General features: G+C 37.6%; 1 protein-coding gene across 1 annotated transcript; it reads right to left on the reverse strand.

Moving 5' to 3' along the window:
• Positions 1-9,065: 9,065 nt before the first annotated feature.
• LOC122660482 (amino acid permease 3-like) lies at positions 9,066-12,160 on the reverse strand. Its single transcript, XM_043855807.1, has 6 exons — positions 12,107-12,160; positions 11,055-11,181; positions 10,721-10,954; positions 10,533-10,626; positions 10,209-10,423; positions 9,066-10,101 (listed from the first exon to the last, which is right to left on the reverse strand). Exons 1-6 carry the CDS (start codon positions 12,110-12,112, stop codon positions 9,308-9,310), a joined length of 1,470 nt encoding a protein of 489 aa, XP_043711742.1. The 5' UTR covers positions 12,113-12,160; the 3' UTR covers positions 9,066-9,307.
• Positions 12,161-19,974: the final 7,814 nt, after the last annotated feature.

The raw sequence follows: 19,974 nt of genomic DNA on the forward strand, positions 1-19,974 counted from the left end.
AAGCAAAATATTTACTACCTAAAAAGTGATGAAAATTGCTTACATCCACAGTGAGATGACAACTGTTTCAATATCAATGGAGAATGGAATTATGGCTGCTCGTCTTTACACTTCTCTCAGATCGATTACAAAGAAAGAAAATATTTGTTATAAATTTATAGTGAAATCTTATACAGGTAATTTATTGAAGTACTTCTATAGCCTAAAAATGCCTACACCTTTCTGGACCAGCCCACTTATGCAGGCGACAGAATATAAGACATCATACATTAATAGAGACTGGCAGCCGTGATTTGATTATTAGATTTATCTAAAATCAATGGTCTATATTATTAGTGGCGACTGGAGAATCCATTAGATGGATTAGGTAATTGAACACATGGAGAGTGACTTCTTCAGTCTCAATCACAATAACCCAATAAATGCTCAAACCCAGCTGTAAATATTTTCGTAAAACCCTAGGCTCATGGTGGTTAAACATGGACAAAAAAAATGGTGTTTCTATCTTTCTGCAAATAAGTAGAGAATATAAGATATTTTACATCAAAACTAAGAAGTACATCATAAAAGAATAGAAAATGCTGAATCCTACCTTTTGTAAGACACTTTTTTGTTTTTCTACATGTTTGCCTTTAGATATAAAAAGGAAGAGAAAGGGGAGAAAAGTGACCGAGTAAGCTGTATTGATTTGGGAAAAATATAATCAAAATAAGCAAAAGAGTAGGAAAGAAGGTTTCCGTTGTCCAGAAAGCTTGGAAACCAGGATTTCATATTTATTATGTTTAGGTTTTACCATGGCCCATTGGAGGATTGGACTATACAAGCAAGCTGAGCTCAGGCTGTTGAATAGTTGGACCTGAAAAATAAACTCGAACCTGGCCCAGAAAACTCAAGCCCTAGTACAACTATAGTAGTTTGGCCTGACCACTGGGCTGGTCTGAAATATTTATACACCACGCTAAGTCCTGTATCAAGAGGAACCCACAGAACTCAAGAATTTCATGCATGGCAGGTTATTTCAGGAGCCAAGTCTTAATCTCTTTCACAAAGAAAGCCTAATTGGTGGTTAGTTAAGTTTCTCGGAGGGAATTTGAAATGGGTTTTGAGGCAACAAGTTTGTGGAACAAAACCTATTGAGTTGACTTCCTTTAAGAACTTTCAACCAAAATTTGGAGTGAATTTGTATTTTTGTGAGTGGAGAGCAAGGGATGTAACCTATGGAATTTCACTGGTGCTGTCTCAAGCATTATAATCTAACAAATACACTAAGACCATTTGTGTATTTACCAAAAAAAGAAAGACTTTATGGTCCATAGTGGTGACTGCCAGATGAGTCACTTGGAGAGAGAGAGAGAGAGAACCACTTATGTCTGTGTTGCATGGACCCACCAAAAATTTCTCTTAAGATGTAAGAGATGTCTTAATCAATTATCAAGTGGGTTTTTGTCTTAGAGAGAAGACCCAGGGACACCTTAAGTATCTTACAAGTGGAACCTTCAATTTGGTGGTGGGCCAAAAGGTTCTCAAATATCCTGAAGCTAGAGTGCTAGACTTTTTTTGATAACCCTAGTGTGGTAGACTGCAATCTCTCTTTATGGGCCTAATTTCAACCTCAATAGTCACTAAATGACAAGGTCAAGGAAAAGCTTTATAGCCTTTATTGTTCCCAATCAGTTTTGGACTCACCTTGCAAGGGTAAGACCCAAGTCCCATTAGAATTTGACATTAATCTTATCTCTTCTGCCATCAAACATTGATGACCCGGGGAGTCATCTCCCTTGGGATCATAGTAAGGGGCATTCATCATATTTGGGTTGCAAGTTGCACTCACAGAACCTAAAATTGTACAAATGGCACTAATGCATCTTCAATGGTGAGTGGCCCAACATGGTTTCATGTGTTAGATTAGATTAGATTAGATCAGCCCTGGAGACTTCAGCCCCCCCCCCCCCCCCATCCTTTTTCCTGGTGTCCTCAGTTTCTTAGGCCATTAGTCACCAACAAGGCATCTTGCTCTAGAGCCACCTAGTAGGCTAGTATCACTCTTTAGCTGTATTGAGTTAGAAAAACCACTTAGAGAAGACCAAGTGAAGGTTAGCCCAATAACCATCAAATACTTAGGAAAGAAAAGCATTCTTTATTAGCTCACCCATGACTTCGGATAATCATAGAGACCAAAAATAGAATCTCATGTCGGTTGCATTAGATGCCATCATCTCCTCCTTGCAAATTAAAGAAATGTGGCCAATAATTTTGTCTAAAGGATAAGTTTCTTGGTTTATATATAAATATATTAGAAGACAATTAGTATATCGATTAAATTAGATTAGAATCTTTTATATGGACAAATAAAACCTTGGAAAACAACTCATTTTACAGAATAGCTTGTGGGTTTTCAATATTCAAAGATTCTAAGGGTGTCTCTCTCTCTCTATATCATTTTCCCCTTCACCTTCAATCCCTTTCTTTGAGTCCCCTAATGGCATCATTAATTTCGAATAATACAATTACTTGTAAACTTAAAACTGTAACAGAATCTTAGTCTACCGTACGTCTCTAAACCCTTGAGACACAAGTTCTAAACCAGCAGACATGATTATCATCTTTCCATTAATGGGCATTCCCCTCACGGCTCCTCTATATAATAAAGCTAAACCCGGCCTTACGTATTGATTACATCATTAATTTGTTTTGTTAAGATATATGTGAACTTATAATAATTAATGTTCTAATTAAGTTATATAAAATGAACAATAATAAGAGCAGAGAAATCTCATGTGGGCTGGTTTTAATTATATTATGTTATTAGTAGAAAAGTCAAAGGATAGCTAAACAAGAATTGGGTCGTCACTGGACAAATGGACAGTCTCAAGTGTCACCATCTCTCTACTACTAACACCTACGTGCCTTCTAATTTAATTTATACATTCGAAAGAGAAATGATATTCATACATTTTGCTCATCCCCATGTGTCTGAACGCAGCTTGCACATGTAGCATAGAAAATATTTTCATATATATGTATATGACACGCTATTGGGTCGTGTATCTTGTGTGACTCCGATGCCTACACACACAAGATGTACTGACCGGCGTGCCCTCATGCAAAAGTTGAAATCCCAAACAGTCAAGGCACCTTGTGTGCTTAGATGTGGGAGCCACATAAGATGCACGATTGGATAATATTCTATTTTCTAAATAGAAAAAAAGAAAGATTGCTTGGTCACGCCCCCTACACCCCGACATATGGATGACAAAATGACCATCTCGGTCTCCACATTGAATGCTTGGACGTGTTGGTCCACCGCAACATATATAGCCAGAATGCTTTTACTTTGTCATAGTCAGATGTCAAAATTTTCTGCCTGTAAGTTTGTTTATGATCTTTGATTCCAGCCACACTATCTTTCAATATCCACCTCAGAACTTGTTTTCATCCTGTAACTTTTGGTGGAGTAAATGTTGCAGTTAACCTAGCTACAGGGGGACCACCTAATTTTTCTAGGGTTGCCAGAGCTTACTATGAGTCTAGCTAGCTAGGACTCATGGCATGATGGTCTATATATCATTTTCAAGTCCTTAATTGGAGTGTACGTTATATATACAGATATACTAGTGAGCCTTTACAACGATGGGGGACTTGTTTGTATATATATATATATATATATGAGGAGGAGAAGCATCAATTAATCAAATATTGAGGGTTCAATATTTTGAAGGAACATGTAATTAAGTTGGTTGAGTATCTAGGGTTGGCAGACTAGGGTTTTAAAGCATTATGCATATATAAATGATGAAATTTGAAAGTGTCCCTGCTTTTTAAATATACATTCCATGGTTTGGGTGTGTTAGGTTGGATTGAGGAAAAGGAAGGGTGGGGTTTAGATTGGATTAGGATCGTCTCAAGGGAGGGGTGCCCTTAGGGTGCTGTCAGGGGGCATTCAACGGCTGAGCTATGTTGCACATATTTTGGTGTATATCTAGGGATGTGTGCGGCATAGCTCAATGATTGACAGCACCTTGGGCGTGCTGGGCTCCCTGGAGATGAGCTAAATTTGTTTAGGTTTTATAACTGGGCTGCCAAAGTAGAACTGCCTTTGGACCAGTTTCTCTGCACATATGTGTCAGCATCTGTTCCATTTTTGCCATTTACAAGGGAAGGATGAGGTATTAATGGAAACAAAAAGGACAAGTGGTTACCTATCACATGTACGTTCACTCACACGTACGTGTAAATAAGCCTAGTTATATCATTATGGAAGACATTTATTTGAATGGTGTAGGTGATTTGGAAGTGTAAAATTTTGAACTTACTTGCAGGATTAGGAATGGAGATTTCCTATTTATTGGTATCTATGCTTGTGAATGAATGGATATTTGAGTGTTTGTATATATATATATATTTATTTTTAATAGTAACTGCATGGGACATATGAAAAAATATTGTCTTGATCTGAAAATGGGGACCAATACAACTTAAGGATGTAAATGGATCGAATTCGACCAGAAGTGACATTATCATATTCGTATCCGATTATATTCGAATGGATTCGGATAATATTCTATTAGATTTCGGACAGATTCGGATAATATCCTATTTGTTGATGTCTTTTACGTTTTGTTGATGAGGGTTAGGGTTGAGACTTAAGAGTTCAACAACTATCCTTTTTTCTACTCTTCGTAGTCTTTGATTTTCTTATGTTTTCTATTTTTTATTTTATTTTGTATTTATTTAGTTATTTATTTTTTTGGTGGAAAACAAACAACTTTACTAAGTAAACATAATACTTACATTCCCTTGGAGGTCATCCGATGAGGATTGAGTAATTCGAGCATGTTTTGCAAGTTTATCTACCGGTGTTATAAGAGGTCTAAGTTGCTTAATAATACGTACAATACTGAGGGATGAAAGGAGGTGGGAGATATCAAACAGTAAAGTAAAAAAGCTGATATGGCCAAGCACAAATATTTGGTTGTTGTAGCCAGTCCTGTACTTCCTGTGAGTCCGTCCACACCACTATTTCCTTGCAGTCCAGTGGAAGTGATCTTTGGAGCCTTTGGAGTCCTGCTTGGAGTCCTCACAACTCCGCCTCTTATGCTGACCCTACAGTACCACAGTGCATAGCAGAAGCATAGAAACTGTTGTTATGACAGATTAGAAAACCCCATCCCCCATATGCAGTGGAATGACAATAGCTCCCATCAGAGATGAGAGTACACGTTCCCCCGGATCCTAATTATAAATAATAAGATTGTGGGAGATCCATATCATGGAGCTGTGTGGACTGTGTCGGATGAGACGGGCTTTGTGGGGTGGTAGGGGGGTAGAGAGCCAAGTCATTAGACCAGCGTAAATTGTTTTGCAAAATCTGTCTTGGATTGACATTGTGTTTGGAGAAAAGAACCTGATTCCTATGGATCCAAACAAAATGAAGAGTAATACAAATGATGCTGAGAATATAGGAATCAGAAGGCCAGCTCATGATACAGTTAGTGAAGAAACTATGCAAAGCCTCCACCATGGTGGCTCCAATAAGAAGCTCAGTGCAGAGTCCTAGAGGCCCTGCAGCCCAAATTCATTTGGTGATAGTGCATGAAAAAAAAAGATGCCACAGTGTTTCAAGTTCAAAGAAACAGAAAGGACATCGATTACATCGATTAGTTGATTGATCTTTCCAAAACAGCTTTGATTGAGTGGGAACTCCTTCGTGAATCACCCTCCAAGCAAAGAGTGTGAATTTTGGTGGGATTTTGAGCCCCCACAATTTCTTCCAAAAAGTATTGGATAGGGTAGTTGGGGTAGATGGAGCCTGGGCCACCATTAGAGCTGCTAGTTTTTTAGTAGTAAGAATGCCAGATTTGTCAAGGGGGAAAACAATTGATCTGGGAATGGGTTAACCGAAAGTTTAATGGTAAGAATAGAGGCATAGATATGTGGAGGAAAAAGAGAAGAGATTAAGGGTTTATTCCAGCCCCTATTGACAAGAAGTTCACTCACAGTTCGGAAAAAGGGGTTGACCGGGACAATTTGATTTAGGGAAGTGGGGACATGAGCACTAAAGGTTCTTGGAAGGGCCCAAGGTTCTTCCCAAAGATCAACAGAGGACCCGGTCCCAATCCTCCATCGAACACACCCTCTTAAAAATGGTAGAATCGCTCGAATACTGTTTCAAGTCCAAGAACCTCGTTTGAGTGTTCTAAGAGGGTTTAGAAGGGATTCCTTGGCAAAGTATCTACCCTTAAGCACCCGGGCCCAAAGTGAGTGCGGCTCAATGAGAAGTCTCCAATCCAGCTTTAGAATCAACGCTCGGTTATGGTTACAGTGAGTTCGGAGCCCTAATCCACCCGCAAACTTAGGTTTACAAATTGAGTCCCAACAGAATAGGGACAAGCTCTTCCCTACTTTTGATCCAGAATTGAAAAAATTGGAACAATGCATAAAACAATATATATAAATTAGTAGAAACACTTAAAATAGAATCATGTTATCTTAACTTATAAAATTATAAAAAAAAATTAATAATAATTGAATAAATAGACACAAAGATATGTTTTAGATATTTTATTACCATCGAATTGCTAAATGAATCGAATAAAAAAATTATTATATTCACATTCAATTAGTTTCGGATAGATCCGAATTCTACTAAACGGATACGCGGATTGAATACGGATCAAGCCCACATCGTTAAACTTTATGCTCTGCCGCCCCTTGGGATTAGAAATTCTAGAATTTATAGTTTCCTTCCAACTTTCCCTACCCTCCACTGTTTCCAACAACATGGTGGGCCTCATTTGATCAATTAAATGCCAAAAACTACACCTTTCACGGTTCCATCAATGGACCCCACCTCTCAAGATTCCCTCCCCCCCTTCCAACGTCAGATTACGACCTTCATATCGTCCATACTCTCCTCTCATGCTGCCTTCACTAAACTCTAAAAGCATCTGATTCAGATGGGTCCCTCAAGATCCCTTTTTCTTTTTTGTTTTGTTTGAGGGGTGGAGATCACCATCTTTGGAGACCGTCCACAGTTGTAGCCTCAAACGGTCTGTGTTGATTGGGTGGATGGGAATCACTCTGTTGGCTATTCTTCTGTTCTTTTCTTTTATTAGGTTTTTGGTTTGCTTGTAGACACGGCGATTGGAAGACGCGAAAACATAACACTTTCTGTGGTTCCCGCTCTCTCTCTCGGCCCAATTCTTGTGGTCTTTTGAAGAACAAAGAGGCAAAGAAGGGAATAGCTCTCTTTGTGCATGTGTGTTTGTGGATACTTATCTATACAAGAATTTGGGTCAGATGGTATGTATGCTCAAATCAATATGGATGGAATTGATATTTCAACGCCTCTCATGTACGTGATGATGCTCAATCGGTTCCTTCCACCAATATGAAAGAGGGGAAGAGGGGAGGGGAGGGGGGGGGGGGCATGCAATAGTTTGCCGACAAGGAGGTAGATAGGGAAAATGATCTCCGCTAGTTTTCTACCCAATCCAGTTCCCCATTAAGGGAGGGTGGACCCCATCTGGATAAAGTATTTGAGTAGGGTAAGGTGGTCATTGCCCCCCCTATTACAGGCACTGGGAGAACTGAGCCGGGTAGAGACCTGAAGGGGACAAAGATCTAGGTAGATAGAGTGTAGGAAGGGTGCAACAGGGTTCAAGAAAGAGAGAGAGAGAGAGAGAGAGAGAACAAGGGCATGCATAATGGCAATGGAGAAAATGGAATTGCAACATTGGACGTATTAAACTATTAAGATACAAAGAAGGAAATACAATGATCAATACGATGCTAGCAATGTAAGATTCCATTACACTCGACTGCTGTTTGCATCATTTTCCTTTCCTATTAGTATTAATCACTAATTTAGACTTGTCAAACTTGGAATTAGGTGGACTCATGTGATAGAAGACTCTACATCTAGTTTGCCGAGCAAAACCCAATTCTAAAGGAAGTGTCATGAGACCAACGTTTGAGATAAAATTTGACAAGAGTTGTAAAATAAGGAATCAGGATTGGTTTGAATCCAGTCTAGCTGAATCTATTCCAATTTCGTTCCAGAACAGCCAGAATCAGCAAGGAATCAGTCAAAATCAGCTAGAATCAACTTGAACCCTAGAAACCCCCAATAGATAACCTGCTTTGGAACAAGAAGAATCAAGATCAGGCTCGGCCAATTTACTCGATCTAATTCTGATTTTTAAACCCATGATGCAACCTAGTTACATCTAGAGTTGAGCTCGTCTATCTCTAGGGAGCATCCAGTCGTTGGGCTATGCCGCACACATTTCAACGCATCAACGGATGTGTGCATGCATCGAAATGTGTGCAGCACAACCCTACCCTTGGATATTGAACTCCCTGGAGAGGAGCTGGATCCGTTACATCCATCCCTACTCTTATCACTTAAGAGAGTAATTATTACTAAATCAATTGGGAGAGGGTTCCCATGTGGACAGAGTTTCCCATTTCACACCAATGGGAGAACATGGAATCGTTTATCAAATAAACAGAATTTTTTTTTTTTCTAATAATATAACTCTCATGTCAAATATAAGAAACTACATCGTCACCTTCATGAAAAATAAAAATCTCACCCCTGTTGATGTTTCAATGCACGAGTTTATTGATTGTATAGATTCAAATATCCATAGCATCCCAAAATTTCTTTTAAGATAAAAAAAAAAAAAAAAAAAAGAAAGAAAAAGGTAGTAAAATTGTAACAAGTAACAACTGAGGAAGAAACAACCGACCCAGCAAAAACCAATCCCCCACTTTTGGAAAGCAATAATGGTTTCCCTTTGGAAAGCACAAGAGATTAAACGCATTATTCCAAAATAAAGTTTGGCAGAAGTTTTTATGCACGGCCGGCATTAACTATTGTCAGATGGGAATACCAAAATGACCATAAAACCTCACCCTCCTATGGAATGAATGATGCATGAAAACGCACGAATTCCTTTCTCAAATTTTAAGTTTAAACTGAAAAGAAAATTGATTTCTTCCTTGCAGATTATAGATTATAACCCTGAACCTATCCACCTCTTAAAAAAATCAGGGATATTAAGAGATTTCCATATTTTGAATTCCACGTAACCAAACAAGGTCCCGCGCTCTTCTTGTTTGTTAAATCGTACACAGTAAAACAACAGAAAACTAACAATTCCAAGCAACACCACCACCACCACCACTTTTAGGTTCTTATGCACATTAGCAGCAGTGATGGATTCGAACGAGTTTAAAATTCCTCTAATTCTCGGCTTTTTAACGGCTAATTGACAATGACAATGGCTGAGTAGAGAGATTATTAGTAAACGGTCTTGAATGGCTTGTACACCTTGAGATCCAGCACAACCCCTGCAATTGAACCAGCAGCAGCAGCAATGGAGACGATGAGACAAGCAAAGCTAAGGAGTTGCAGGCAAATCCATTGTGAACTCCACTTGGGTATCTTCTTCTGAGCCACATACATCTCAATTGGAAAGTATACGGTGAGTGGCCAAAACCCAAAAGCTCCAAGGATTCCGACTACGTCATTGAAGAAGGGAAGTAGCATAGAAATAACTGTGGTTGTGATAACGAACAGAGTCCTCCACATCATTCTGAAGAGGTTCAGGTTGAAAGGTCTGAAACCTGGAATTGGTACTTTAATATCTTTTGTGATGAATTTGCTCTGGGGCCACTTGTTTGCTGCCCATTTCTCGATGAAGGCGAACAGGGGTTGGCAAAAGACCTGGTAAGCTCCGACCAGGTGGATTACAATGGCGGCATTAGCTATGTCCAGAAGCCAATATGGGTTAAAGAATCCGAAACCCGTGAGGAGGTTTCCAGGTGCTAAGTCACCGAACGCTGCATAACCCATGCAGCCGCAGAGCATGTAGAACAGAGTCGTCACCACAACGCTCACAAGGGTTGCTTTCTTCATCGTCTTGGCTTCCGATGGTGGGGATTTGATTGTGTCTTGGATTTCAATTAGAATAACCGAGTAAGAGTAAGCGAAAGCGATGTCTCCCAGAGCTTGGAAACTTCTCCATATCTTCTGAGTCTCAGATACTGCGCCGATGCTTATCCCGGTGAGGCTTCCCCTGAATTTCCCAGTCTCTGGTTGCAGAGAAAGAAACGGCTTTAGTTGGGTTTCACTGAAATTAAAGTAATTGAACCTGTAGAAGCAGGGAAAGGAAAGGTTTTTAAAGAATCAAAATTCAAACCTGCAACTTTGGCGATTCCAAGCGCAAGACCAATTGTAGAGTAAGTGAAGGACATAACAGCTGCAACAATGGAGAGCCACCATATCTGATCGAAGTCTGGGATCTGGGAGAAGAGAATCTCAGCAACTCCGAACATGATCATGTATGGGTAGCTAGATACAAGACATGGGCTATTATCTCCTTTCTCATGGAAGCAATTGGATCGCTTAATTGCCCTGTTATTTGCAGCCCAACAAAGAAGAGAAACATTAAACCACAGATTTTTGGAAAAAAAAACATAAGAAATGAGAAAAAAGAGACCATTTTGTTTCAAATTCAACTCACGTCATGCTTATAGATGCTGCGATAGTGTATCCGATAGCGACACCGAAAAGGTTCAAGTACTGAATAACACCACAAATCTTGACCTTAACTCCACCTGAGAAAGAAAAAAATTAAAAAGAGAGAACTTTTCAGAAGATCAGAAAAGCACCCAATTAGATTGGGAAAGTGGAAGAATCAAGAATAATTACCGAGGTTGGATCGAACAGCATCCATGTAAGTGTAATTTCGCTTGCCCGAATCTGGACTGCCAGACCTATAACAATCGGCGAGGAGGGACGAAGTGTAGTAAATCACAAAGGAGAAGAGGAACATCACAGCAGGACCAGCAATCCATCCCAACTGTGCTATGGCCCATGCCAAAGAAAGCACACCAGAGCCTATCACAGCTGTTATGATATGGGCACTTGCAGTCCATACAGTTCCTGTTTCATAGGAAAAGCAAACTCTTCTAAGCAATTAACAAAACAGTTAAGCAAAGCAACAAAACTCTCTGTGAGAAATGTGAAGTTCTTCACAAAGTACCTGTTCTCTTGAGACGGCCATCGTCATCGAAACATTTCGAGCCACCTTGAGGAAGCCCGTCTATGGAGAGACCAGAAACTTGTTGGTTTAGCTGGTGATGGTTCTTGGTGGCAGCGTTCTCCCCCATCTTTGAAAGAGACCAACACAGAGAGTAGCTTTTTGTGAGGGAAAGATTGAAAAAAAAAAAAAACTGGGCTTGTTCTTTTAGTTTATTAAATGGAGTTGCAGACTCTGTTTAAAACGTAATATGTTAAGAAAGAGCATGAAATGGATGAAGGGTGAAGTTGGTAGAGAAGAGCAAAAGAGAGGTGAGAGAGAGAGAGAGGGGCCGGTTTCTACTTCGGTTCACCTATTTTGAGTTCCTATCTCACTGACATGACACACCACCCAAGTGATTGACAAAAACCCAAAACAATTCTGAAGTTTGGGCAAGGTGGGTATGCCTTAGTTATGTTTCATTACCTACCCCAAACACGCAGCAAACAAAAAACAGAGCCTAATAATTGCAGAGAAAGAAATAGAAGGAAAAAGAGTAATTGAGGACTGGGGAGACGGAGAGGGAGAGGGAGTCTCTGCACTTGCCCAAAGAAAGAAGCAAAGATACTTAATTTGATAATCTCAAGGAGAGGTAGAGGGGTATATATAATACAAACTCTGGTAGTCTGGTGCAGAAAAAGCTAGAGAGAGAGAGAGGTGCACGTGGCCAAAGACCCCAGACAGAGTTGTCAACGACCGACCCCTTGCCTTTTTCAAATAACCATCAACACCTATGAGTCAATGATCTCATGAGATCTCTCTCTCTCTCTCTCTCACTGTGTCTTCATAAGAGCCCCACAAGGCCACAATCTTCCCTACCCTTAAGGCCCTGATCTCACCTTCACCTCTTTTTTGCAAAACCAAACAAGTAATTGTGAGTTTTTATGACAAAAAGACAAAGCTGTAACACAAAAATTAAAAGTTCTCCTTATTGCTTGCTTCATCAACAAGAGCCAAACAAAACCCATCTCTTACAAAATTGAATAATAAAGCTTTTCAATGCCCCTTGGCCATACCGTCATTATTTCGGCTCTCCCCTCTTCTTTGATGAAAATTATAAAGCTTCTATCTTCCAAAACAGAGGAAAAGCATAAGAACAGATGAAGAGGAGAGTTGATACCAAAGAGGGGTTATATGAGAATGCTGCATGTCCCTCTGATTCACTTAAGCTTATATAGAGAACTGAGGAGCATAAGCAACAGCCCAAAGATAACTTTTCCAGTTTCCCCCTCATCTCACGTGTGTGGCTTCCCCTCCATCCTTCCTGAAAGTAGAATATGGTTCTCTTTGTACTTCCAATCCTAGTATCATATTGGGTGTACAAAGCAATTGAAAGAACACCAATGGAATAGTGATTGGGTCATTACCTCTAAATGTGTCCCACTATTGTGATATTAAAATCCTAGCATGGTATGAGCACTCACTCAACCCTTTTATGACTAAACCAGAAGTCACTACCATCTATAGTTGGACATACAGTATCTAATTCCCTCTTTAGCTCCCAAGGACCGAGGAATGAATGAATGATGAATGAAGTGGTGAACAAAGGGCTCTTCGATGTACGTACTCTTGGTATCTTGGAGGTTTGAATTTTTTTTAATCAAGAGGAATGTACACGTGGTTGAACCAGAAACACACATTATTGGGATTTAATTATAAAGAAACCCATTAGCTTAGTGTTAAAACCACTTTAGCAAGTGGAGATTATTTTATATGAAACAGTGACTGATAGGGGGATTTGGTTTGTTTAATATAATCTTTGATTACTGAAGGAAGGAAAGTTCTCAGCCGTCCATATTTGTTCAAGGAATTAACAGAATAAACTACCTGAGTTTGAGCTATAATCATCTCATTAAGTGGAGGGTCTGTTAAAAATAAGTGAATAAAGAGGGGAGAGGGGTGGAACACAGTTGGAATACCACTTGATGATGAGTACTCCATGTAGGATCAGCAACAGGAATTAACAGAAGAACCTCATGGCATTAGTTGCTTACTGCTAATAACAGTTTAGTATATAAGTTAATTTGGAAGACAGTCTGTATATCACAATTTAGCCTCTTTCCATAAACTAGTGTTCAACAAATAATTTTACCTACCAAGTGGAATCATCCTTTGCAAGTTGGTTTGCCTAATCACTCATTAACTCAAATCCAACTGAACCCCCCCCCCCCCTCCCCTTCTTTTTTAGATACTAACTGACCCAGTTTGAACCAGATCAGGTCCATATTTTCCAACCCTCTGCAGGGTAACCCAATCCAAATCATTCTGCTATTGACAGAAGAACCTGGCAGGAAGCTCTCTTCTTATGGAAGCATTCATCATTAAGGACAAAGAATAGTACCATTAGAACTGATAATCAGTTTCATTGTTTATCGATCCTTCATCGGGTAGAGATATCAATAGGTTTGAGGGTCCTGCAGCATAACAGGTAAGATCCTAAACAGTTACTAAGATCTACATACCAACCCACAACATGTAAATAAATAAAGAAGGAAGATTAAGAAGAAGTTAAGAGGGGGTGAGTGTGTAATTGCAAGTTGATACCAGTAGTATTTAATACATTAAGGACCTGTTTGGTTAGTCTTAGAGGTTTGCTTGAAGAAGAAAATCAATTTGATCAACCCTCTGCAAAGCAACCCAATGCAAAACATTTTGTAATTGACAGAAGACCTATCCAGCTCTCTCTTACTGGTTTAGAGTTGAGTGGATGAAGAATAATGTTTAGACAATGGAAACATTGTTTCATTAAGGACAAATAATTGTACAATTAGTACTAAAATAGATTGGTGTGGGTCCTGCAGCATTATAGGTAAGATTCACAATCCATCATTAAGATCTAAAGATCAACCAACAACATATAAATCTATATAAATTAAGAAGGAAGATAAAGGGAGTGAGTGTGTATTTGCAAGTTGAAACAAGTAGTGAATACATAAAGGATCTGTTTGCTTACTTTGATGTTTGTTTAAAGAAGAAAATCAAATTGATTAGAAAAAACAGTCAAAAGATATTCTTAAGATAGAGCATTGAGCTGAAATGTTTGAATAAGTGAACTTGAGAGTGTAAAGAGATGACCCTTTATCTTTTCTTTTCCCTTAAAAGTCTTTAGGATAGAAGAAAAAACCATTAGCTATTGCTTCCATATGAACAAGTGGGATGACTATTTATGCCTTCTGCATTGCCTTTTAGGTGGGCTTCTTTCCACACACCTGATTCGACCCACCAGTGTTTAAAAGACTTAAATAAACAAAAAAAAAAAAAAAATCTGAAATGGGGTTCTTAAATCTTTAACTTTCTCATCATTACCTCTTAAAACATATCCAATCCTCATCCAAAGAATTTCATGGTTTCATTAATTTTTTTCCACTTGCAACATTTTATTTCTCATTCTGAAAGACAAAAAAGGAAATATATGACTTGCAGGGCAAGCTCTTCTATTTCTCTGTTCTGCTTGTCCTTAACTACTATTTGAGTTGATGTTCCATTGTCTTTAATCCCAATAATGCCTATGCCCATGGACCATCTGCTTCCCATAAAACTTCCCCACATGATTCAATGTACCAAACCTTGAATGTCAACCCAAGTTATGATGGGTTATGTGCCTCTATGGACCACCAAAGATGTACATAAATCAGATTGTTAGAACAGTTTTAATAAGTAGGTATCAGAAAGGAAAAACACCTCTAAAATCAAATTAGTAAGCTTAATTAAAGGCATAATATAGCCCACAACAGCATTCCTATCACACATCCATTCTAGGAAATAACAGCTTTCCTGGATTACTGTGGTGGGTATCTATCAATTTATTGTTTGAAACTGTGGGATGATAAGTAAAGTTATATACAAAAAACTTTAGTTGTGTGGTTTACAAAAACTTTGGGTATACTTTGATTGTCATTGATGGGGTTGTTTCATTTGTTCTTTTTGACTGTTAAGAACCTAATGTAGTGTCAAACATAGAATTAATTCTCATTTTCTTGGATAAGTGATTCACACTAATCAGGAATTGGATGCAGAAACATACACGAAACATATAAATAAATGTATGATTTTTACAGAGTTTTGTTTTAAGCATCAAAAGGTTTTGGAATTGTTGAATGAGTCAATGAGTGTTAACTTTAGGGTTTCTTCTAAAATGTTTACCTTTCAACCAACTGCTTATATCATTTGACAATACACACACTAAAAATGTTAATTAATTGCTTTTTCTAATCTTTGTTTTGTATTCTTTTTAAATTAGAAACTGCTTAGACAATGGTACACCCTAATTAGTAGTACTAATCAACATAGATTAGCTCAACTTAATCATTACTTCCTTCAAACTATGGGACACCTCAAGTTTTGGACCTTGGATCTCTCCCAATCTCTAGAACCATGTTTGACTATTTGAACCACAAAAGTTTAGTGCTTAGATTAGGTTTGTATCTAATCACAGGGACTAAAAAGGACATAGCTTTAATGTTTATTGAATTCAAAACTTCAGGAAAGAAACTTTGGTTTCAATAAAGCACAACAAAACAACAGTTTTTGGGTAGTTGAAATTGTGGTTTATTTCAGACTTTGAGTTGGAAATTTAATTTATTTTTTTTCCAAATGTCGTTGATTTTGAATACTTTTTCTTTACCTTTTCCGGTTTTTTTTCTTCCATGTTCCACTTTTGATTTAGTTTTGATTCTCCGTCAAATTTACTCATTGGGGGTTAACAAATTATATATAGAGAATTTTGTATTCAATTAGTTCTCAAGATATTTATACATTATTATATATCATCTAATTAGTAAAATATTTCTTTTAAGGCACGTGTTAAAGTATTGATTCATATCAAAATAAATAAAAAAATATACTATCATGTCCGTCTTAATTACATTATTCATGCAATTGGGACGTGGCTCATGCAAAGCTAGTGTCGAGAAGGAAATGATTCACCGAAAAAACAAAAAAATTCGTGTGAACTAAAAAGAAAAGAGACAGTTTGAATATCTACAAAAAGAAAAAAAAAATTTAAACATCAAAGCAACCAACAAAACTGACACATTATTGGGGTATAGTTTAGCTCTATGCGCTTAGGTAACCACTTCGTCAGACTATAAACAAAACAATAAAAATGAAACATTGTTACATTATAGTTTTGATTATTTAGCATTAACGATATGTACAGACTAAAATAATTAATTATAATCAAATGTATAAAAAAAAATTCAAACTAAGGACTTTGAAGGGCTTTGCGTTGTCAATCTAAGCTCCACAAATTAATATTAACAAAGATATGATGATGCAACAGGTTTAGGGTTTTGTTAGGGGAGAAGGTAACAGAAGATGTGAAGGTAGAACAAGTTGCCGCTAGACACCAATGGTTGTAGACCCCTCTCCATGGAAGGTACGTCTCTTTTTTATTATTATTTTCTAGAAATGGATGGTAGGCATTTTTTTTTTTTTTTTAATTTTAAAGAGAGCAGATTTTATCATCTTTTGGTAGAAGTATACTACTATTAATTGAAACGGATAGTTAGTTGAAAATTCAAATTCAATACACATGTATCTTTGGACAGGTATCTGGATCTCAAGTCGGATAATTTGGAATATAATCTATGTAATTTATAATAAAAAATTGAATAACTAATGATCTTAAGGGTTCTTGAAGGTTCAACTGGTTCTAGAGAATGAGGAAATGATTGTGAGCAAATTGTAATCTCCTGGAGTAGAAGGTTAGAATTACACAAGTCAAGAAAGTAAACAGATAATCGAAAATCCAGATTCAATTCATGTTTTATCCGTTTAAAAATATCTGTGTTCGACCACATCCAATCCATATTCAATCAGTATGCAATCTGTTTAGATCTCTAATTAGACACCAATGGTTGTAGACCCCTCTCGATGGAAGGTAACCCTTTTTATTATTATTATTTAGAAATGGATGGTAGGCTTTCAAATTATTATGAATTAATGAGAGGAGATTTTATCACTCTTGGATTGAAGATACTATTAGATGAAAAAGAGAATCATGATTTTTTTTTGGGGAAGGTGGGGGAGGGGGGGAGAAGAGAAACCAACGGTGGAGAATGAAGGATAGCCATGCTTTCAATATCAACTGCCTGATCCTGTCTTCCTCATTGGTGGGTAGACAGTCAAACCTGATGTTAGTGGGTAGGACCCACTGGGCAGAGTTTCGAGTGCGAAGGAGACATTTCAGTCTTAAGAGATTCGCAGGTCAACTCTTCCTATCCCAATTTTTATTCCATTTTCTATTTAGGCGTATTCTCGGCGTGTAGGCCCCATTTCCACAGCCCAGGTCGTGTTTGGTATTTTTCTTCCTCCCTCTCGCTCTCTCTCTCTCTCTCACGAAATCACACGCTTACCTGAGCAGTTGAAAAACAAAAAGGGTCTTGATTTCGTTGACTATTTACAAGATTACCATCTCTCTCTCTCTCTCACATCACTTGATGAAGACTCGGGCATTGACTCGGTCGGAACGCGGCGAAACGGCTAGTGGCTGCCAGGTGTTTGTACAAATTACGCAATTGGGTAAGTTGTGAACTTGTGATAGGTACCGACCTAAATATTTGGGAATTTCGGTTGGGTATCGCTCTCACTGTCTTTATACGGCGGTGGCCGGTTGCTTCATTCATTTACAAACTGTCCCCTAAATAAAACTCTTTTTTAAGTCTTAGCTAGGTCTGTAAATGGATCGGATTCGGTTCGGATACGGATCGGATGTAATTGAATTCGAATATTTTTTAGTTGAATATAGATATTTCTAAACGGATTCGGATGCAGATCGAATTCAAATTTTCGATCATCCATTTACACCTCTACCTTGTGTAACTCAAACCTTCCTCCTCTTAGTGGATACAATTCACTCTCAACCCATAGTTTTAAATCATAATTCTCTTTTTCTCATATTTTAGAACCTGTTGAATCTTAAAAAATCCTAAAGATTGTTATTTATTTAATTTTTTATAATTAAATATTGAAATTTGGATTTCTATCAGAGTATTCGAATTTTTTTTTCGAATATCTCTAAAAAAATACGGATGCCCCTAAACAAATACGGATGCGGATCAAATTCGAATTTCCAATTATCCATTTACAACCCTAGTCTTAGCCGACAAGAATCTGAACCGTAACCCTATTAATTGAGTTAAGACAATCAGATTCTTTGACCAGCACACGCACACGTGCTGGTAATCCGAATGATTACTGCAATAACAACCAATGATGTACAAATAAGTGTCATAACCTTACAAGTTAGGATGCAGATCCCAAAGCAATTACAAATAATATGTGCTAAGCTTTGTTTTGGTATCGAACTTATTCACAAAGAATCGAAAAATTTGTGAGGTGGTAGTGGGGTTGGAATTTGGAATTTTGAAAGGTCATCATGTGGCGTAAAAAGACAGGACCAGAGGACTGGCTAGAAATGAAGAAGACTCCAAAACAAAAAAAAAAAAAAAAAAAGGTTGATAGGACACAAGTGCTTCAAATGTATGATTTAACCCCTTATCTAATTGTTGCCAAAAACCCCCGTATTTTAAGTTTTGGAAAGTAAAAATCCTGATAAGATTATAAGAGTGGGCACTGGGCAATTAGTGTGGGTGGGCACTGGGCAGGCAGAAGAAGCTATCTTATAGTTATTTTAAGACATGAGATGAAAACTTAAAAGTTTGAAATCTTGAAGACCCATTTTTAAGCATTTGCCTGGAAATGGGAAGGCACCTCACCACCTATAGAAAGAAATGATGAGCCCATTTTAGTGCAATGTGTGAGGATCGAGGACCAATACTATAGGATGATATGGATGGATTATGGGGCACTTATGTAAAACGTGTATGGGGATCGGTCGAACTCAGTCAAACTAGACCCTTTCTCAGTTAGAGACTCAGTACACATAGAATCATGGTTAATCAGAATTGTGGGTCTATGGTCGATTCCGAGTTGAAATGGTTGATTCAGTCAATTCCGATCTTACTTTTAAAGTAGAGTTGCTAATGGAAGCTGGGCTGTAGTTGTGACATAAAAAGAAGTTAGTTGAGCTGAAAAATAGTTATACATGGTATTGCAAATATCTTCTTGGTTGGTTAAATATCTTTGACCAAATAAGATGGATGAAGATTCCTTTATAACATTGACGACCCACCCGTTGCTTGCCAAGTGGTGATTTATGAACCTGAAAATGTTTACTGTTCTTGGTGAACATTATCAAGATTATTTAATTTTCAGTGAAAAGTTTTAATATTTTATGAAATTCTAATATTTGTTTTAATTTTTCAGAAGGGCAAGAGAATAGAATACAAGAGAGAACATTTTAATAAGACCCTTAATGAAAAAAAAAAATACACATAATAACTGAACAATCATAAGATGAAGAATGTAAATACAATTTGAAATTTAAAAGGAAAAGAATCTTGGATTTTTATTTTGTACAAAATGCTTATTTCCTTCACATGATTAGGATGCAGAGTTATTCCAAGGGCTTTCTCTTCGTTGTAATGATCTAAACAGAATATGTTCTTGAAGCTTCATGCCTCTTAACTCATTTTGTTCATTCTCTGTTACTACAGAAGAAGACTCCCAAAGAATAAGAACAGCATCTGTTTCTAACTTAAAAATAGAACGTGTGTTTCCCTACAAGAAAAGGTGACACAGACCCCTAATAAGTGAAAAAAATGCCCTAAAGCAAAGCTAGCAGAAGTCTTTTAAGGAATATGTTTAGAAGGGGACATGTTCTGATAAAATAGACACATTCAAAAGGTAATTGCTTAGGTAACGAACCTCTCAGTAGGGCTCTTTTTTTTTTAGGTTCATGTTATCCTTGATATGGATATAAACATATTCATTCAATTTATATTCCATAAGATTAGCATGATTACTGTTTTATTATCTATAG

Source organism: Telopea speciosissima, chromosome 1 (genome assembly GCF_018873765.1).
Source record: "Telopea speciosissima isolate NSW1024214 ecotype Mountain lineage chromosome 1, Tspe_v1, whole genome shotgun sequence".
In the NCBI taxonomy this organism is placed as follows: domain Eukaryota; kingdom Viridiplantae; phylum Streptophyta; class Magnoliopsida; order Proteales; family Proteaceae; genus Telopea; species Telopea speciosissima.